At 32.8% G+C, this 23,475-nt stretch overlaps 1 protein-coding gene across 1 annotated transcript in view; it reads left to right on the forward strand.

Moving 5' to 3' along the window:
• LOC111691584 overlaps positions 1 to 23,475 on the forward strand; it is a 270,222-nt gene that overhangs the window by 167,194 nt on the left and 79,553 nt on the right. The window contains exon 2 of the mRNA XM_023454655.1: positions 18,547 to 18,770. Within this exon, the coding sequence (XP_023310423.1) occupies positions 18,547 to 18,770 (224 nt within the window). The remainder of the gene's footprint in view (positions 1 to 18,546; positions 18,771 to 23,475) is intronic.

Here is a 23,475-nt window from a genome sequence, read left to right on the forward strand (position 1 = left end):
ATAGAAATATACGGAAGCTCTCACAGGTAACATCTCGGAGGACCCAAAACCAAGCGAAGTGTGTAAAAATAAACATAAGTTGAGATCATACTACTGGCTATATTTTCAACCACAAGCGCCAAACTGTTTGCAACCGAACTTATTCGTTTGTTGTAGGCATGGAAAACTACTACGAAACAGACTCCTTGAACAAAGACATTTTTAGAAATATTAAAGACGTTCATCTCACAGGAAATGAGTGCGATATAAATTAATATACAGGGTGGCCAAATGAAAACGAAACAGAGCCATTTTCAGGAACTGTGCCAAGATTGTAGAAAAACGCTCAGACCCGTCGATTTTAGATTAGGGGGACATTCTTTACTGGTATTTTTGACTCCGCCACTTTCACCCCCAAGCAAGGGTAAGCATCACCTCAAAATATTTAAATGGCATTAGGGGTTGAGTAATATTTCTTTTGAAAGCTCTTACAATTCTCTTTACAACAGACTTTAAATTTTATAATTCCGCCCAATACTTTGAAAAAAATTTACATTTTAAAATTTAAATTATGTTTAGTTGCTTACTTACTACTTAGTTGATTAAATGTTCAAACTGATGACCGCCCGCTTCCATACAAGAATAAAGATTTTGTTCGAAACGTTCGCGCACATTCCGAAGCATTTCCGGAGTGATTCGACGGCATTCGTCGACGATTCTTTGACGCAAATCTTCCAGCGACGCTGGCTGTGTTTTATAGATTTTACTTTTTAGGTATCCCCACAAAAAGAAATCAAGGGGCGATAAATCCGGTGATCGTGGAGGCCACTCAATGCTGCCTCTTCTCCCAATCCAATTCCGTAGAAAACGTTGGTCCAAATACTGACGGACAATTAACGCATAATGCGGAGGAGCACCGTCCTGTTGAAAAATCAAATGATCTTCATCATACTCTGGAACATTTTCAATAATATCAGTCAAGGCAGGGTCAATAGCGTCTTCCAGTAATTGCAAATACATTTGGCCAGTCAAATTACCAGGTAGAAAAAAAGGACCCACCAGCCGGTCACCGAAAATTCCAGCCCATACATTTAATTTTTCCGGTTGCTGTGTATGCACCTCGTGAAAAACTCTTGGGTTTGAATCGGACCAATAGCGGCAATTGTGACGATTTACCGTCCCGTTCAAGAAAAAACTGCATTCATCAGAAAAACAGATGTTAAAAAGGAACTGTGGATCGTTCCCTGCTCGCTCACTCATTATTTCGCAAAATTGCAAACGGCGGTCATAATCATCCTCATGAAGTTCCTGGACTAAATGTATTTTGTATGGATGGAATTTATTCTTCTTCAAAATGGTTTGTATGCTAGTTCGATTGATCCCAGACACAGATGCCAGCTGCCTCGTACTTAATGTAGGATCAAGATGAACTTGTCCCAAAACTGCAACTTCACTAGCTTCATTAACTATAGGTTTTTCAATTTCTCGTTTTTTATTGGCTACGTTCCCTGTCTCTTGAAATTTTTTTACTAACTCTAGAACATACTTCCTCCTGACATGTCGATCTTGATGTTGTTCATTAAATAGCTGAGCTGTTCTATTCGCACATTTATTGTTCATAAAGTAAAGCGAAATGATATCTACCCTTTCCGCAATGGAATAAACCATAGTGTTTAATTTTCAAAAACACAATTAAATAAACTACCAACCAACGCTTCCAAATAATACTAGAAAATAATTTGGAATCCACTAATTTTACGTTCATTGTGTGTGTATAGCATTCATTTCTGTTTTTTACAATTGTGTTTTTTTTTACGAAAGTGATAACAAATCGCCAAAAACCAATGTAACGCAAGAAATACTAAATTTATACCATTGGCGTACTTAACTCGAATGACTGACATTTTTACCGTTACTAATTGTTTGTACATAAGTTTCAACTTTAAAATCAAAATTCTTAATAAGTATTGGGCGGAATTATAAAATTTAAAGTCTGTTGTAAAGAGAATTGTAATAGCTTTCAAAAGAAATATTACTGAACCCCCAATGCCATTTAAATATTTTGGGGTGATGCTTATCCTTGCTTGGGGGTGAAAGTGGAGGAGTCAAAAATACCAGCAAAGAATGTCCCCGTTTAATCTAAAATCGACGGGTCTGAGCGTTTTTCTACAATCTTGACGTAGTTCCTGAAAATGGCTCTGTTTCGTTTTCATGTGGCCACCCTGTATTATTAAGTGTTCTGTGTTTGACAGTAATATGATATACGATTGAAAAGCAAAACTTACCATTTTGCTGAATAACAGTCAAATTCTATATAATAACTGATATTCGGCATTTGCGGCAATTAAGATAAAATATAATAAAAAAATAAAAACTAATATCAACTAACATTTTGGACTATGGTACAAAAATCTAGAATTGATAATTTCGGACTTTCCTAAAATTTAAAAACTAATATCCCGGTAACTGAAAATGCTGTAGTAAATTTTATCAAACTGACTGCGCTAGGAATGTATTTTTGTGTTGCAAAGATACTCAGTTTACCAAAGAAATTAATTTAACTTCTGAAGATAGTAATATGCAAAAAATACCTAGTAAACGGGCAAACGCAAAGGATAAAACGGATTGTCGTGCCAACTATAAATTCAAATTTAACTGTCATCACTGAAAATTATTGTCTGCGCTTGGAACTGGATTTAAAATCGGATTAAATTTAATTGTGAAACGTTTCAGTTTAAATGAATACATAATTTAATTGCGATATCAATCACCGAGTTATTCGCATGGAACGTAATTACTACTTCTCCATTATTTCACAAAATGTGTCTTTTGTATTTATTAAGATCGCGAGAACGTTAACGTCGTGCTTGATATAAAATAGATATTTCAGCAGCAACACTTCTATCTATTACAATTACTGCCATTAGAAAAGCTGCCATTTACGAAACAAAAGCACGGTGTTAATTTAATTTTTTTATGTTGAATACCTCGTATATCCGTGCAAATCTACTTCACTTGTTCGGCATTTGCAGTTTGGGGCAAAATATGAACTGGAGTCGTTAGTGATGGTAGCCATGTAATTAGAAATATATTTAAAATCCTTGGAAAAACGGATACTACAATTCAAATAAACAAAAAAGGATTATATAAATAATATACAGGCTGTTACAAATTCGCTTCTCACTACAGGGGTCTCGAAAACGGTAAGAGATACAAACTAGCTTAAATGGGGGCAAAGTTGCGTAATCAGGGACTAACATTATGCCACTAAAAAATCAAGGTTAACATGATTAGTTTTCGAAATATTTGAAAAAAAAAACGAAATTCTGGAAATCCGTTTTTGTTTCATTTCAGCCTTGTTTGAGGTGATATTGAAAAAAGAAGAACACTTTCTCATGGCCACTTTTTACTCGCTATCGAATGGCATAATCAATTTTTATATGTAACGTTTCGTCTTCGTAAAAAATTTAGATAAATTTAGAACGAATACACTGAAGATGAATTTTTCGAGACAAAACTTGTGAATCTGGTTCGGACTGAGGCAGTACAGTATTGGGGATCATGAAGACTTGCAAAAATGTAATAAAATTTCTAGGGTCGTATTTAAAAAAATGAAGTTCATGATCGTCCTGGAGAGACGAAACGTTACATATAAAAATTGATTATGCTATTCGATAGAGAGCAAAAAGTGGCCATGAGAAAGTGTTCTTCTTTTTTCAATATCACCTCAAACAAGGATGAAATTAAACAAAAACGGATTTCCAAAATTTCGTTTTTTTTCAAATACTTCAAAAACTAATCATGTTAGCCTTGATATTTTAGAGGCATAATATTGGTCCCCTGATTACGCAACTTTGCTCCCATTTAAGCTACTTCGTACCTCTTACCGTTTCCGAGATACCTGTAGTGAGAAGCGAATTTGTAACAGCCTGTATATTCGCCTTATATTTTGGAAATAAGGTGCTACATTATTTTATTTAAAGAAATACAGTTTTTTATTTGCAAAAAATTACTGAAACGATTTTACTTAAAATTGATGCGTAGATTTCGTTTTTGGTTTTCCACTATCATTGCATTCTGGACGTAAATTTCGTAGTATACTTATTAAAAATTTTACAATTATAATAAACCATCAATTGGTGCTTTTGTTGCATGGTGTGTGTAAATATACAGTTTTTGAGAAAAATAACAAATGTCATAACAGAACTGACTAGTGAAAACTGAATTATTTTGATTAGTTTAAGAGAGAGGACGTTTTTCATTTTGGTCTCTTTTTATAAAGTTGGAATAACTTTTTGTTTTGTCAGATGTTTTATTTAGCCTTTTTTTTGTGTAGAATTCTAGACTTCTGCGATATTATTTTAAAATTTATCAAAAAATATATACCTACACGTATTACTCATATTGCAGCGAAATTTGTTTATACATTTGTTTACTTATTTGTTTCATGTTTCTGGAAGATGTTCTTAGACGCTTATAGATTGTTCTATACTGTTCTTAGAAACCTATGGAAATTTCGAAAAGAGTTTCCGGGAACAATAACAATTGTCCCTACTCATTTTGATAAAGTTAATCTGAATAATTGAAAAATAAAAGTAAAAATTGCAATGATCTCTAAAAGTTGTAACCATAGCCCCTACAATGCCTACATCACATAAAAAATAATTAATTTCTGCACAGGATAGGCCAAAAAAAATACAGGATGTTCCATTTAAGCTAACAAAGTTATAACTCTTTGAAGTTATCAAAATGTATAGTCGAAAATTAAACACTCGGTATTTTGTTTTCTAATTTATGAATATTGTGTAAGGTTGTTCCGTACGTGTTCTACTCATATACCAAATCTCAACTTGATATCTAATTACTGAAATAAAATACAAGGTGTCCCGCACAACTTTGCATCTTTCAAATTTTTCATAAGAATGTCAATATCTAAGAAACTATAAATTTTAGCAACTAGGTTTGTTATACAAAGTGACCTTAAAATTCCAAGTAGAATCCAAAAAGGCAAAAATATATAGGGTGTTCCATTTAAAATAACGAAGATGAATTCCGCTATAACCGGAAGTGCTATGACCTTGAAAATATTTTAGTTGTGTTTCCCCCACTGACTTTAATAAGTTGCCAAATTTTCAATGTTTTCAAATAAGTACTTCTCTAAATATCGATTGCGGTGATTCCCGGTGGGATACACTGTATTCGAGTACTACCGTGACGTGAACGTGAAAAGCATTTTGAGGCAAGGGCTCACGCATGTCTCGGTTGACCCGCTTGGCGCACCATTGAATTGCGGCTCTCTCTGATAGCCCTACTAATAGATATTAATAGAACAGAATTATATACAAAACACAACACTTTTAGAAAAAATTAAGTTTTGAAATGGCAGTGTCAAAAGTATTGATACACACAGTTTATTTACGTATCAAATATTTGTCCTTTTAATTACTTTATTTTCTAAAAATAAGTATTTTCTTATTAGCTCTAATATTTTACTTTATTTTAAAATTATTAAGGTAATTCAAATAAATTTTTCTTAAAAATATTCAAATAATGCTCTTCGATATTAAAAATCTGGGTATGTAAAAGATATGTAACCTCGCAGACTGATGATTGGAGGACACAAAATTTTTTAATTAAAAACTAGTTATATTTTTTAAATTTCACAACCTAGATATTTACATATCTTTTGACTTTTGAAATCTGCATAAATTTCTTTTTAAACGTCATATTTTATAAGTACACAAAAATTGCATGACATAAAAAATTACTTATTTTTTTATACTTTAATTATTTTAACAAATGTTTTGTGATAGAATTCAGAATGTCATGTAATTTCAAAAGTTTCAAAAGTCTTCAAAAAAATTATTAGACAAAGTTGTTTTTTTTTGATGAACTAAATACGTGGCTAAAATTTTGGCATATATTTCTAGAACAGTCTATATTTAAACACAAAAAGTTCAAATTCTTTTCCTTTTTGAACATATATCAACTTGCGGAAGATCTGCTGACATTTTTTTTCTTAAACTTCTAAAGCACTTGAAATATCAATACCAAATCTGGAATACGATTTTGGCCATTGATGACTCATATTTGTAGAGTGTACCAAAAAATTTAAACAGAGGAACTTACTTTTTCAAAGCTACCTTGATAAAAAAATATATAATTTTTTTGTCTTTCTTCTTTCTTTTGTTTTATTGCATGAGTGCGTACAACCCTTGGAAGTTTTAAATAGCCGTATTGAGTTAGTGTTTAGAAAAGTTGAGTTGTGTGTGAAAATGGCATCACAGTTTTTTAATTTTACTCGAAAATCGGATTCTTAAGCAAAATTTTTCAAGAGCAATAGTATTTTCAGTTACCATCGATAACTCTTTCATTCTACATGGTTTAAACTTGCGGTTTCCAAGGTAGTATTAAAGCAACCTATTTTTTTTATTACTCTCTGTAAATGAGTCATCAATACCCAAAGATAGTACCAAATTTTGTACTGATATCTCACAATCAGCTGTTCGCTTTGGTGTTGCAACTGTTTTGTTAATTTTTATCAAGAAATACTCTGTAGAAATTTAGCGACCAAATTAAGGGACCCTCTGAACATAATTTATTTTTGACATAAAATTCACCTTCACAGTTTGGTCAAGCTGTTTAATTACACCCTGTACATTACGTCGTTTTTATTTTTATACCTAGTTATTGCAAATATTGTAATTACACTGAAATACATCTTTAACAAATTACTACTGCTTTTATACTATTATTAGAGTATTTTCGTGGAAACAATAAATTACTATCTTTCCCTGAGAGAAGCTTCTTATTGGGTTACGCCTTCCGCATCTTCCGCATTTTCCCAGTCATAAATTACCTGTTGCAAGTAACGCAAAGCTTCAAATCCCATATTTGCCTTAGGAGATTGTCGTGTTGTTATTAATGCTTTACCTGTTTTTTACCTTGACACGGATTTGGAATTTTAAATTATAATTGGAATTCTTTTGTGTGCTTAGCAACAATTATTTTCATGAAAAGTAAATGACACCACAATACATTATGGTACATTTACAGGTACCCTGAAATTACTGTTGTGGTTTGTTGTTCATTAGTGACTACATTATTTCATTGATTGATTCATTTGCGTCCAGTATTACGATATAATTATTTCATAATTATATATTCGATTCAATGTATTACGACACGCAAATGTACATCTCATGATCTTTAAGTACCTAACAGAACATCAAATTGAACTTAAAAAAATGTTTTTAAGGGAGGTACACACAGGGTGTTAAGGTCAAGAATTTTATTTAGATTTTCAGACAATTAAAGCAGTTTTGTCTTAATGTTGATGTGAGATTGAAATCATTGTTCTTGATACCAGAAATCTAGGCACGCAAGAGATATTTTTAACCCCACAAAAAGATTTCTAACAGTTGGCATTGCGACAAACAGCTACCCTATGGGCTAGATTCTTCCCCAACTTGCATTGAATTGCATCATCAATATCTAGTAAATAGCTAGTAATAAATAATGATCCAAAATGGAAAATAAAAATATAGTTAAATAATGTAGTCATTCGAAGAAATATATTGCGTTTTTGTTCCTCCATCATCACCCTTGACGAAGATCAACACCAAAAAAACAGTTACTACAAAGAGATCTCTCTGTTTGCATATTTTACCCAGGATTGTTTCATCCTAAGGTAGCCTCCTTGCGAATGGAATTAATAAATATTAATAAAACAAAATAATATAAAAAAAAAACATAAAATATTTAGAAATAATGATAATTTGAAACGACAGTGACAAAAGTGTTGAATATGACTAGATTATTATGTATTGTCAATTACGCAAATAAATATATTGGTTGATTTTTTTAACCTGAAACGTTCTAATATATCTTGAAAAATCAGTCTACGAATTAAATGTCCATAATCAAAATTTAATCATTCTTAAGTGGAAATAGATTAGTGCAAAAATTTGTTACCTCCCCCCCTGATAGGTGTGGCGAGGGGGTAGCTTTGAAATTTTGTAGTCGTAGGATTTGTCTGACATATTTTTTTCGGTTCATGGTAGATGGCACTGTAATCGGCGAAATTCAATTTTTTTCGATTTCTCCTACTGAGAACATATGCCTACTATTTGGAAAATGAACTGCCAACATTAAATGAAGACTGAGGCTTAGAAGTGCGACAGAACATCTGGTTTCAACATGATGGTTCTGCAGCACCCTATTCGGTGGTAGCACGTGAAGTACTTTACTTAGTCTTGATTTCAATGGTCGCTGGATCGGTAGAGTTGGTCCGGTAAATTGATCTGCTAGATCACCAGATGTTACTTCGTTAGAGTTCTTTTTGTGGGACTGTCTCAAAGACAAAGTTTACAAACAAGGATCAACAACACGTGAGAATATGATTGAGCAAATAAAAAATGCCTGTACCGAAATTCAAGCAGATACACTTCTCAGTTGTGTAGGAAGTCATTTGAAATGCCGATTAATAAGTGTTTTGAAGTCGAAAGCCATCATCGTGAGAATTTACTTTAATTGAAAGATGATGAGGCGAGGGGACTCATGTAAATCAAGTATTCTGATAAGTGAGAGTCGAAGGCACTCACATAAATCAAGTACCTTATAGGTGAGCTGCAAGGGGACTCACTTAAATCAAGTACCTTAATACGTGAGAGGCGAAAGGACTCGAGTATTTACATGAGACGTGTCATTTTTTATTGCAAACGTATTGCTGAATCGAATGCATAGTAGGAGAAATAGAAAAAAAAATTACATTTCTCGATTACAACGCCATCTATCATGAATCGAACCAAATGATTCAGACAAATCCTACGTTCTTTTAGCCGTATAATCCGAATCAATAATAAAAGGGAGGGGGGACTAATTTTAGCATTTTAGCTATTGCATTTCCTCCGCGGGATTATTAAATTTTGACTAGAAACATTTTTTCGTAGACTGTTTATTTTCAACATATTTGAAAGTATCAGTTTTAAAAAATCAACCGGTATATCAAATAATAAATTAAGTTATTATATAACATTTACATGTGTTAAAGTAGGACTTCACTCAAGTTAATTTCTAAACAATATGACATTCAAATTTGACTTCAATGTTGGGTTAAACTCTCCAAAAATTCGTTTGTCACTTACTTATTAGGCGTTACCAACTTGTTTTTTATGAATAAAATGATGATTTGTACATAAATCGCACCTTTGCCGGAACTTGGTATTATTGGAAAGGTATTTCCTTTGAAAAAATAAAAACAGATGTGTTTTAAGGATATTTATTTTAATTCCATCATAACAAACAAACATGTTAGCATACTAAACTGCACGTAACAAACTGCATATCAGCCTCGTTAAAATCCTAACTAGCTGAAACATAGAAACGTTTTAATCTAAAAGGGTTAGTAAAAATATGGCTGCTGGCTGAAAAAAGTTGCTTTTGAGCTCATGTTTCAATAAAAAAAATTTAACCATAGAGCTCAATAAATTTCGTTATTTTGTGTTTTTATGTCCGCGGATTGAGTTTGCAAGAGGACAAATGAACCAATAAGTGAAAGATACGAAAAAAGGCATTCCTGATAAAAGTTTTTGCTTGTTTAGAAAATACTAATCACCATGACGAACTTCAATTTTATTGTACAGGGTGGGTAAAAAACAGAAGAATGTTATTTTGAGTAAGAGTAAACATACCTTATTTTACAAGATACGAAAAAAAGGCATTCTTGATAAAAGTTTTTGCTTAAAAATGAGTCACGTCAATAGGATGGTTGTCTAGCACATTGTGCTCGTGAGGTAACAGAGTGGCTGAACCATAGATTTGGTCCAAGATGGATTGGTAGAAATGCTCCAATTTTGTAGCCCCCAAGGAGCCCTGACTAAGCCATGGCCGATATGTTTCTATGGTGTCGTTTAAAACAAATTGTTTATGCTACTCTAATACCAAATAATATTGAAATGCTAAAAGCAGAATTACCCAGGCTGTACGTTCAATATCACAGGAAGAAATAAGAAATTCCTTCAGATATCTAAGGTAGTAATTACAAAAATGTGTTCAATATGGGGGTGGCGTTTTTGAAATTTGATATCTTCTTGCTTTGTTTATCTTTTTAAGCTTAATAACATGTTTATGTTTTTGACTCACTCTGTACAACAAAATTGACGTTCGTCATGGTGATTCATATTTTCTAAATAAACAAAAATTTTTGTCAAGAATGCCTTTTTTCGTATCTTTCACTTTTTGGTCAATTTGTCCTCTTAAATTCAATCCGCAGACATACTGTAGGTGAAATTTTTTACATTGTAACTTGACTGGAAATATAGGTGACAATTGTTTTACACACACGACTAATTTGATAGTGATTTTTACCAATAATTCTTTGGAGGAATGGAAAGCGCAAATACTCAAATAATTGCCACTATTGGACAAAAGGGGTTTAATTTCAGACAAGGAACAAAAATTTATAGTGTATAGTAATTTGACGAAATAAAATAAGAAAAATCGAGACTTGGTGTATTTTACATAATATACGAATTACTAAAGACGGAGCAGATGAATGACTTCAATACAGGGTGTTCTATAAGCTCTATGACAAACTATGACATGGTAGCTGGGTTAATTTCAAACATTTTTTTTTATATGAACTTAGGTCCGATTCGTTTTTGTTTAGAAGTTACAAGCATTTTCAAAAATATAATTTCATGTTTCATTTAAAGTGGCTTGATAAATAAAAGTGATGGTTGCTATAACAATAATTATTATTTGTGTTTAAAGTTTAAACATTATTACCTTTATTTATCAAATTAGTAAATCTTAATACTATAAAACTTAAGACTGCAAAATGTTCGCGCTCGGCTCATGCAAGCCTCACATCGATCAACTAAATATTGCGCCACTCCATGGATGAGGTTTGTATCATTCCTTATCTGAATGGCTGTATCCTAAATACTTTCAAATAACTGCTGGCGGATAGTGATTTGAACATGGTAGACAAGCTGTGGATTTTGTAACGCATAGATATGTTCATTATGATTATTACATATTTATGTCGTCCCTAGTAAAATATGCTTCATCAGACCATAACAAACGAATTGAATCTATCATTTTGTGCATGTTGTTGAAGTAACCAGCGACAAAATTTTAATCGCTGAGGAGCATCTAGTAATGCTTGTACATTTTGGCGATGAAACTGATGTAATATTTATCTGTCCAATACAAAATTCGGTGATAAATGAAGATTACCTGCTATACGCCGAACACTAATTGAAGAGTTATCAGTGACGGCATATCATATCATCTTCGTACATTCACTTCAGTAGAATGATTGGCCTTTTTTATAGCGGGGTTACCTTCTTCTCGAAATCTACGAAATGATGTACTAAAGACTGTGTAGTATTTGGGTACCATCGTCGGTAGGTATTTTCGAGCTACTTGTCTGGCGTTCCCATTAGAATACCCATATACTCTTCAGTTGTAAATAAATCCATTTTTTATTTAGTACTTTAACGCTAAGTGACAAATGAATAAACAAAATGACACAAATAATAATTATTGCTATAGCAACCATCATTTCTATTTATCAGGCTACTTTGATTGAAATATGAAATTATATTTTTTAAAATGCTTGTAACTGCTAAACAAAAACGAAGAGGATCTATGTTCATATAAGAAAAAATGTTTTAAATTAATCCAGCACCATCTGTCAAAGTTTGTCATAGAGCTCGTAGAACACCCTGTATATAAATTGATCAAGTGATAAACGAAAAAAAAATAGTGTAGATTCTTGCAATTTCTGATCTCAAATTTTTTATATATGTTAAATAGTTTTGAAACAAGTAAGTTTTACTGTAAGGTAAGCTTCATGTTCTTTGGTCTAAATTATGTGCATATTTTGACACGTAAAAATACAGCGTGGTAAAAAAGTTCTGCATAAAATTCATATTTTCGTTAAACAATTTTTTTTCGAAAAACGGTGAGACCCGTCGATTTTTATTTGATCCAAGGCACCTTGTTACGTGGAAAATTTTTTTTTCGATAATCCACTTACGGCAGCGATTATTATTTTTTTTTAATGACAACGCATATTTTCTCGTTCGAAATTGACGACAGTGATAATTATCTAAACAACGGTGTGAAAATTTCGATGTCTTACATAACAATTTTTTTTAGAAAAATGCACCTTAAGTTCTTGAATGCAATAATTTGCTGTTTACGGATCAAATGCCTTAGAAAAAAATTTATTNTCCATATGTATGACGTGATCTCCAAATTTGCGGGAAAATAATGCTGAAGATGCGATTAACGGTGGTAGATTTGAATATTTTATTATTATTTATGTGGTTCTGACGTGGCAACGCCGTTTCGCTTCAATGTTAGAACGCTTTGTGGTCCGCTGACACGTCCCGGTCAGAAAATGTAAGGGCGCCGAATTAGCGGGAGTTAAAGGGTAATTTGCTTCTCTTTTAAAACTTAGATTTTCTATATTTATTAGGCCTTTCGAGTACGTGGTTAAAATTAATGACATTATGATGAATCACCCTGTATGTGCCACATATGTATGCCCCTTTTTAACATAGTCAGAAGTTTGTAAAGTACATTTTTTGTATGCGTAATAGTTTTCTCGTAATTAATTATTTTTATTAGTTATAACCAACACAATTTCGATACAAAACTAACTTAACTGTTATAATATAGACAATTTTATTTATTTACTGAAAATGAAGTTGAGAATATTTAAAGTACGACGTAGCCTGTGTAGTTGCCGCCAGTTACAGGATTATCTTTCACTTTCTTAGTCTTAGGAAGCATTGGATGCGATCAGTTGCAGAGGCCACGAACGATTTATAGGATCACCATGCCGTTCGTAGTGGCCTTAGACCCAATAAGAACTGAAATAATCATTAGGGCGCGCCTAGAGGTTCTAAGAGCGGATTCGCCACCACAGAACCTCGCCCGAGAACAATAAGGGCAGTATAAAGTTTCCTAGCTAAGACTAAGGAAGTGAAAGGTAATTCTGTAACTAGTAGTGAGCAGATACATATGCCACGGCATAAAAACCCGGAAAACTATCGTACTTAAAATATTAGCACGACCGTGAAGGCGTTAAGACCACGGAGTTGAGAAATTTATAATTGTATGCTATGTCATGAAAATTATTCGAAATGGTCACCATTTTCACTAACATGTGCAAAAAAATTAATCGCATTCATCTAAGATTCCTCAATCTGCAATCATGATGGCATTTGAATCAAATTTGTATTAAAAAGGCATTGATGGACCAAATAAGGAACAAGCCGTATAAGTAATTGTGAGTTCTTCCATCGATGGCGAGGTGTTTTACCTAAGAGTAATGTCCACACTCTAATTTATTCGTCTTTACCTATACTGGATACACCCTCAAGATGGCAGTGGCTTCAGAGACTTCAAGTGAGACTAAAATATTTTTGGCACTTCCGAGTTGAGACACTTTATACGACTGTCTTTGTAGACTTTGCCTTGGTAAGAGTTCTCCTGAGAGTATATAGGTTTGGAAGCTCCTTGGAGTTTGTTGAATCCCATGGGACCGCAGGTTCAAAGACTGGGAGTCTTTGGCTGCTTTGAAATTAGCTGTGAGTTCTAGGTTGGGAGTAATGTATTAGCAACGAGTTTTGAAGCCTTTTAAAATTGTGAAAATTTGGATTTATTGAAGATCTGCTATTAATAAAAAATGGGTGTTTGAAGTATGCAACTTTAAAATTTGTAGCGTTTCCACTTAAACAGTTATGAGATAGATATCACGGTCAACGTTCCAAATTATGTTATCGCAGCCGTAAGTGGATTATCGAAAAAAAAATTTTCCACATAACAAGGTGCCCTGGATCAAATAAAAATCGACGGGTATAAATTTTATGCAGAACTTTTTTACCACGCTGTATAGTGTTTTACTTAAATTAAGGAACCTGATACCTAGTTGCGGACCTGAAGTAGATACGCAATCATTTCCTAGAAGGGAACATTATCTAGAAAGCATAATATCTTATTACACTTCAATCTTGTCTCTTTTGTAATACATTTTCAATCAAAAACGTCCTATATAAGTAGTGAAAATCTATTAGATAAGCCAAGTTTTCAAAGTTTTCAAGTTGTAAAACTTTACAGCATAGCAAGGCCTCCTATTTATGTGAGCGGCAGTGAAACTTCAGTTTAGTTTATTTTATAACACAGGGACGGTTTGCGACAGATGGTCAGTGAAATGAGACACGATACGTTGCCTCGGGAGGATCTTCCCGTCCAGGATAAGTCTCTGGTGGAATGTCCTGTGATTGCGCTGAGAATATTGAATAGAAGATGTCCTAGTTGTATAAAGAAACTGACGATTGGGGCCGGTGCACCATATTGCTAGCGAGCTTATCTCGGAGAATCTAAAATGAATGAAATTTGATTTTTATTACCGTTTGGCTCCCTTCTTCTATTATTTTATAAAATTGGAACATTTAAATTGGAAACTATATTTCCTATATTTTCATATCGTGTGGGTTTTACAGCTATGAATAATAAAAATCTTACCCTCAGAAGTTTCACAAATGAAAGAAATTTAAAATGAAATATTCACAAATGAATCAATGCAGTTACTTCTTTTAGCCGCTAGGTGGATTCAAAGTTGACCAAAAACGATGAATTTTTTCCATTTAATCTAAAACTTAAATATGTTATGTCATTAATTTCAAGGGAAGATAGGTTCTTGTCAAAGTAGTAGGTTGCTCCTCAAATAAATTTAAAACAGCTTCTACCACATTTAAGTCATTTTTCCGATGCTTTGCAAGTTCTCTTTGCGGTATCGCGAAGACGTTGAAAAATTCACACCAAGGTTCTCGAAAATGGAAAACGTTGTCTACGATGGAAACTCGCATACTTATTCAAAATTCGCAAAATTAGCCATTACGACCGACACTCAAAACAATCCGAAATAAACTGCGGGTTGTATTGAATTCTGCATACTTTCTACATATCCCCTCTCCATATGTATGACGTGATCTCCAAATTTGCGGGAAAATAATGCTGAAGATGCGATTAACGGTGGTAGATTTGAATATTTTATTATTATTTATGTGGTTCTGACGTGGCAACGCCGTTTCGCTTCAATGTTAGAACGCTTTGTGGTCCGCTGACACGTCCCGGTCAGAAAATGTAAGGGCGCCGAATTAGCGGGAGTTAAAGGGTAATTTGCTTCTCTTTTAAAACTTAGATTTTCTATCTTTATTAGGCCTTTCGAGTACGTGGTTAAAATTAATGACATTATGATGAATCACCCTGTATGTGCCACATATGTATGCCCCTTTTTAACATAGTCAGAAGTTTGTAAAGTACATTTTTTGTATGCGTAATAGTTTTCTCGTAATTAATTATTTTTATTAGTTATAACCAACACAATTTCGATACAAAACTAACTTAACTGTTATAATATAGACAATTTTATTTATTTACTGAAAATGAAGTTGAGAATATTTAAAGTACGACGTAGCCTGTGTATTTACTTAGTTGCCGCCAGTTACAGGATTATCTTTCACTTTCTTAGTCTTAGGAAGCATTGGATGCGATCAGTTGCAGAGGCCACGAACGATTTATAGGATCACCATGCCGTTCGTAGTGGCCTTAGACCCAATAAGAACTGAAATAATCATTAGGGCGCGCCTAGAGGTTCTAAGAGCGGGTTCGCCACCACAGAACCTCGCCCGAGAACAATAAGGGCAGTATAAAGTTTCCTAGCTAAGACTAAGGAAGTGAAAGGTAATTCTGTAACTAGTAGTGAGCAGATACATATGCCACGGCATAAGAACCCGGAAAACTATCGTACTTAAAATATTAGCACGACCGTGAAGGCGTTAAGACCACTGAGTTGAGAATTTTATAATTGTATGCTATGTCATGAAAATTATTCGAAATGGTCACCATTTTCACTAACATGTGCAAAAAAATTAATCGCATTCATCTAAGATTCCTCAATCTGCAATCATGATGGCATTTGAATCAAATTTGTATTAAAAAGGCATTGATGGACCAAATAAGGAACAAGCCATATAACTAATTGTGAGTTCTTCCATCGATGGCGAGGTGTTTTACCTAAGAGTAATGTCCACACTCTAATCACACATAAATGAGATAGATATCACGCTCAACGTTCCAGCCTGCTATGATGGGTCCGNAAAGGCATTGATGGACCAAATAAGGAACAAGCCGTATAAGTAATTGTGAGTTCTTCCATCGATGGCGAGGTGTTTTACCTAAGAGTAATGTCCACACTCTAATTTATTCGTCTTTACCTATACTGGATACACCCTCAAGATGGCAGTGGCTTCAGAGACTTCAAGTGAGACTAAAATATTTTTGGCACTTCCGAGTTGAGACACTTTATACGACTGTCTTTGTAGACTTTGCCTTGGTAAGAGTTCTCCTGAGAGTATATAGGTTTGGAAGCTCCTTGGAGTTTGTTGAATCCCATGGGACCGCAGGTTCAAAGACTGGGAGTCTTTGGCTGCTTTGAAATTAGCTGTGAGTTCTAGGTTGGGAGTAATGTATTAGCAACGAGTTTTGAAGCCTTTTAAAATTGTGAAAATTTGGATTTATTGAAGATCTGCTATTAATAAAAAATGGGTGTTTGAAGTATGCAACTTTAAAATTTGTAGCGTTTCCACTTAAACAGTTATGAGATAGATATCACGGTCAACGTTCCAGCCTGCTATGATGGGTCCGCAGATCTGGACGTTTGGCCACTCCGGATTTTGTCCATTTTTGTATTCTGTTCACTTCGGACGAGTTGCTGACTTGTAGTCAATTACGGTAGCTATTAATCGTGTCCCTAATCACAGGATGAATTTGGGAAACTTTTTATTTCCCAAAATTCAGAACTGAGGTGGTTTTTTCCAGGCTTTGGTGATTGAGGGTGATTGGGAGTTGCGTGAATATATTCTTAGGAAATTTTGACGTTTGTATTGGAATCTCGGTAATTATAAGTTAGAAAAATAGTTAAATGTGGAAAATTTTAGACCACTCTGCTATTAATTTAATAGCTATTCAGGTATTACGTATCTTTATTAAAGCAACTTTTTGCAAAGAATTTCACTGCGGAAAATTCCATTAAATTATTAACATAAACTTTATAAAAAAACTTTCCCGAATTAACCGTTCTTCTATCTTTAAAAATAGTTCTGCAAATGTCAAAATTTAAAAAAAAGTATAATGTCCGGAAACCATTTTTGTGTAGAACTCAGAAATGCTATAATGCAAATACGGATATTATGGTTCTCCAGTTATATCAGCCCTTTTTTTTCTTGATACGTTATGAGGATCTGTTTTTAGTTTTGAATTAACTAATTTTCTATTTTCAAGTTTTGACAACAGAACTTGAAATCATTAAAAACTGAAAGTTTTAACCCATTTATTTATTTAATTCTAAATGTTTTACAGATTATATTGTAAGTATTGATTTAAGATTAAAAATTATGCTGTACATATATTTTTAATAAAATCACCGGGGATTTATTAAGTCAAGAATTTTTATGTAATTACGTATGTTTTTATTTAGAATTTAATATTTGTTATTCTTGCTTTCGTAATAATTATATATTTTTAGGATCATTGAAAATTACACGTTGTTTTCTTTATTTTTACTCTTACAGTATCTCGAAATAAATGGACAATCTAGATTTTAGACAATTTTGCAAGACTTTATGGAGCGATTAATCTAAAACTGATACCGTTATTTAAAAATAAATCACCCAGTTCTTGTCGCCCCCTTAGTTTCCTTCCTATATATTAAAAATTCCAGTGGAGTCGAATGACCTTTTCACATCTATCTTGCGGAGAACAACAGAACAGTTTTGGGATGCAGAAGAAATGAATTTCAGTTATACACACATAGATTATTCTGTTCCATCTCAAATCCAATATACCGCTGAAATATGTCCTATTGTTTTCTATACGTTTCCATTCTACGGGCTTGCTCGTCTGGGCTGCGAAATGCGAGCACTATTATCAAGAGAATACGTAAATTACACTGAACATGTGTACAGACAAATGTTTCTCGCTTTCCTTTAGAAATTCGGTGCATGAAAATATAATTTCAGTATACAGGCGTGACTATTAGAAATAAGGGAAAATATGAATAAATATTGTTATTAAATACTTAAAAGTAGTAAATGTATTTATTTCATAAATAACCTGAATTTAAAAGTTCCGTTACATATAGAATTAATTAGAGTACACTCTATAAGTTGCTTTATTTAATGGCTAAAGGACGTCACAATTGGTAATTCTTTAAATCTTAAACGTCTTGTCCTATTTAAATTAAATTTAAAATTTAAGTTTACATTTAAGAATTTGTCTCAAATGGGATACTCTGTATAATAATTCTTCTAAACTGTTTTAAATCTATTTAATGTGGTATACCTAAAATAATGATTTCAATTTAATATGCTATCATTAATAATTCACTGACAACTTAATAATTTGACAGTGATAACAAATTTTAAACTTCTAAAATTAATATAAGACAATAGTTTTTGATAGTAACATTTATTTCTTTGGTTTCAGATTCCATGCAATCATTATGCAAGAATCACTTCCTGCAGCAACTCTATAGGAAAATCGATGGTGCTGTCCTTTGGTCTCAAAATGAAAGAAATCTAGACTGCGTCATTACATTTCAAACACATTCAATTCTACAGAGGTTCATGTTACGCTTCGATTTCTTGCAAATGGACTGCAATGATCATCTTTACATTTACGATGGAGCTCATGCCGTTGGAACGTATAAGGTAGGTAACAATTTCTTTATTTCCTAGTATCAAAATATAAAATAGGAAATTGTTGTTTTCATTTTAAAATTCGGATGCTGTACAAATATGAGGTTTTTTCTTTAAGAAATTTAAACTAAAGCAGAAAGGCAACGACAACTAAGAAGGGGAAATAAGATGTATGAGATCAAAACATGTGAGGGCGAACAATCTTCATAACTGGTTAATTATATAAAGGAGAAAAATATATTTATGTTATTTACTTGCACAACGAAATTCTTTCATTTATATAAACGCAAAACATGCTCTAAATTCTTGGCAAGAAGTTCATTTTGCTTTCTTTCTAACTTCCCGTAAAATTTCACATTGTTCAACAATATGCAAGTCTCTCATTTAAATTGGATGTAAGAAATGTTTTAAATTTTCTCGATTTACTTCATGGAAGTTTATATCGTCTCGTTTCTAACGTTTTAAATAATTTCAAGGTAATTTTTTTCAATAATTTAGCAAGTCTTTCATTTGTAAGTATTCGTTTGATGCAAGAGGTATTCTGAATGCTCTAGATTCTTGCAAGGATATAGTTTATTTTGCCTTCTTTCTAACTTATACAGGATGATCCACTAGTGGTATGGAGCGACTGTATTAGGGTGTCCCTGAAAAGTATGGACAACGCTTGACCACAGGTTCTTTGGATGAAAATAAGACTATTTAACTTAGCTTATTTAGCTTACCTATTATACAAAAGTGCACGCCTACTGAGATATAGCCTTCTAAATATAGAATAGGTAACCTATTTTTTTCAAATAATTCGAAAACTATTTTTCTTAGAAACTTCAAATTTGGTACACTTATTTTTTTATATAAGGGCAAGGTAAATATAGAATTTGGAGAGAATACATATACAGGATGTTCTATTCCTAGTGCCTGTGCGCCACTGGCTATCCCGTAATTTTTTTGTGTGTATGCCAATGAAGACAGAATTTATATTTTTAAAAATAAGCACTATTTTAGAAGATTTTTTTGCTCTTACAAAATTTCGATATCGTTTATGGATTTCGTGTAAAATTCGCATTTTTCATACATTAAATATAGGCAAAAATTCCGATTTATAAAAAATAATTTATAACGGCAGCCTCAAAGCAGGAAATAATAATGAAAAAACATCACATTAAAATAACTACACATTTTTGGTATTAGTATTACCAATCAATAAAATAAAAATCAACACTAATATTTTAAATAAACAATATCAACTAATAATGTAAGAAAGTCAACATTAACATTTTAAATAAACTGATATTTGTAATCATATTAAAATAATATTACAGTAAATGCTCAAAGTTACTTTCTTGTTCTTAAACGCAAACATTAGTTCTTCGAAAATTATAAATTATCCAATAATTGTGCATTACCTCTCATAATATTAATTTCATGTTGTATTCTTTCCCATATTCGTTTTCTGTAATTACTGAAAAATTATTTTAATCTGTGTTCCTCAACGCTCCTCAAATGAAATAAACATGGATTTAGGTCCGGGGATCGAGGTGGCCATTTTAAAAGGGCATTATTTCCTCTACCCACCTGTTAGACCTTTAATAACCCTTAATACCTACCTGTACCCTGTAATACCTGTAACCTGTAATAACTGGTCTTTTAATAATCTATTAAAGGAACTTTTTGAAAGCCAACCTCTGCCACTAAACGCCTTTTATTTACTTGAGGAATTTCTTCGACCCTTTCCAAAATTAGTTCCTCCAGCTGAATAATTCCGGGCGTACATTATCCGCGATTTAATGTTACAGGTAAAAAATGTCCTGTTTCCCGAAGGCGTCTCTCCGCATTAGCAAATGTTTTGTGATTTGGAGTTCTTCGATTAGGAAATCTTTCAGCATATGTTCGAACAGTAGCACAACAATTTNGTGTCAGCAAGGAAGCTTTTGGACTTTGTAAAAAGGACAAATCTACTTGCTGAATAGGACTAGTAGTGGGACGCATAATAGGCCTAATCAGGCCGCAATGCTATGGGACTTATTAGGACCAACCATTAGAAGTAGAAGTAGAAGGCTAAATAGTCTTGTTTTCATCCAAGGAACCTGTGGTCAAGCGTTGTCCATCTTTTTCAGGGACACCCTGTATATAGGAAACTAGACGTGCTACAATTATGGGGTAACGGGGTAAGTTTGTAACTTCGCCGCTAGTGGGGCAACTGCTATAGTGTTACAGAAAATTGTCGGTTTTTTTGAAATTTTTAGAGAACTAAATAAAGGTGGAAGTTCTAGCACAACTTCACTATTTAGCAATAGCTTGAAAACGAAATATGATATCGACCTCCGGTTTGTGTATTTGTTTTCCTAAATGAATAATCGAGTCATGAAAAAAAAAAAAAAAAAACTGTACCTATCGTTGCAGTTAATTTTTTAGTAAACGGAGACAATTACAAAACTTTCTTAATTAGCGTCGTCCACCGTTGCGCAGGAAAATAATATATTTATTCCCATATCATAAATATAAATTTTATTAATAGTTCTTTAAAATGAGCCATCGTTTATTGAAATCGTTTAAGGCATTTAGAAGTTACGACAATTTAAAAATTTTAACATGGCGTCCTTCATACTGGCGTTGCTATGATAATAACAAAAAAAAAGTACATACAAAACTTGTGACGGGTTTAACAGTGTATCTAAAAAGTGTATTTTCAACTTAGGTTATATAAGCGAAATTCTGAAAAAAGCGACAATTCTCTATAATGCTAAACCAGTTGCGCCCCCTAGCGGTGAAGTTACAAAGTTGAAAATATTTTAAATTTCTTTTGGCAGTATTTGTCAATCCATTTTTTACCCCATAATCGTAGCACGTCTAGTTTTCTATGTACAGCCGCCACATACTGATAATGGATCACCCTGTATAGTTTTAATGACAACAAGTATTCCAGTTGAGTTTTGTAAAATTTCAATTTGAGATAATATAGTCGTTTTCCATTATTTTATAATGTTTTGCTTCACATATTTAACATGTACTTACATATTTAATAATTTTTTGATTTTCTATCATTTTATGCAAAAAATGAGTATCACGTATTTCGTTCCGAATATCAGCATCGAATGACGAAAATTTATGAAAGTTTGTACAGTGTTTTTCTAGAAAGCATAAGATTTAAAAATTCTAGAGGACGATATCGCTACAGTATACTGGGTGTAACGTAGTGGTTGGGAATAAATTAAACGGTGGATTTTTTGGTTTAAAAAATAAAATTTTCTCAAATGAAGTTATAATCTAAGGGTTTTCTTTGCCAATCTACAAGGCGTTAAAAAGTTTCAAAAAATTTAATTTTTCTCAAATAACTTTCGAATATTATAAGATAATGGAATGAAATTTTAGCCTTAGCTTAATTTGATAATCCCATAGTAACAGGAAAAAAAATTGACTTTGTATGTCACTCAGTGGCGTGAGTACGGATTGTACCGTAAGGTTTTTCGAAGAAAATTGTGGTACGCTACTGATGATAAAAACATTTTTTTTAATATTTTTTTATGATCCACTTTTTATTTTAAACAAAATTACCCTCTTCCGTTTTATTTCTAGCTCTTGTAATTTTTTCGTAAATACATTTTTTCCCACTGCTAACATAGGAAAATAAAAATAACAAAAACATTAAGTATGCTTTGACTTACCCACCGAATATGGTCAAGTAGGCACTGAAAAAAGACTTTTGCATTGAAAATGATATTAAAAAACTAATTTTTTTGAAATTTTTTAAAACCCGTAAAGCATAACTTTATATAACAAATATTTATTTATTTTTAATAAAAAATACATCATTTAATTTATTCCCAATCTTTACGTTACACCCTATATACAAAATATGTCACAAAACAAAGATAAAAAAGGTTATTGAATCAAAAATTTACTAAATTTCTAACTGAATCTTTTTTGCCCCTACGAAAGTGAACATGTGCCAATATTTTACATTCGGAAACTATAGAAAAATCCCCATTTCAGACAAAAGCCCAAGCGGCAATAACCCTCTCAAATTAGGAGAGATTAATTTTCAGGTTTCATTGTGATGGCGTGACACATGAAACTGCAGCACTGAAAACAGTCCGGGGATGCCTGCCTATCAATAGTATCCGATGCCCTTACTTCACCGGTGGCGGCTTTTATATCGAATGACACGTATCCCCCATTAAATTGATAAAATTAATTAAGCCGTCGATTGAGAAGGGATTAATCCGTCCGTGCGCTAAATTACCTTTGTGGCAACGCGGGCGTGGAAATCTGGCGTTCGGATTTAATAATTGCTATTTTGTACTCTATGCTTTTACATTTTATAGCGCTATAAGAATACAGAACATTTCATCATTGATGAGAAGATCACTCATCTAAAAGTAGAACATAAAGTTCCTGTTGACAGTGGTTCGTTCTTATTTCGATTCTGAGATACAATAGATTAAAGAGATTGAGAGAGAAATACATTTTTCAGTTTCCCAGTTTTTTTCCGACATGAGTTTGGTACCTGTTGGATTTATTCGTATTTCAGTTTTTAATATTTAAAAAGAGGTTACACTTTTGAAGTGCCCTTAAGTCGATGCATTATGTGTTTATAATAAAAGTGCTGACAATATTATTAAGTTTTAGAACTGTTTGTGAGTTAGTTCTAGATATTGTCGGATTCGTTAGACAGTCTGAATAATATAAACGCTCATAGCTTAGCTTTTTGGTTATTTTA

The sequence above is a fragment of the Anoplophora glabripennis genome, unplaced genomic scaffold (assembly GCF_000390285.2).
Source record: "Anoplophora glabripennis isolate ALB-LARVAE unplaced genomic scaffold, Agla_2.0 scaffold126, whole genome shotgun sequence".
NCBI classification, from domain to species: Eukaryota; Metazoa; Arthropoda; class Insecta; order Coleoptera; family Cerambycidae; genus Anoplophora; species Anoplophora glabripennis.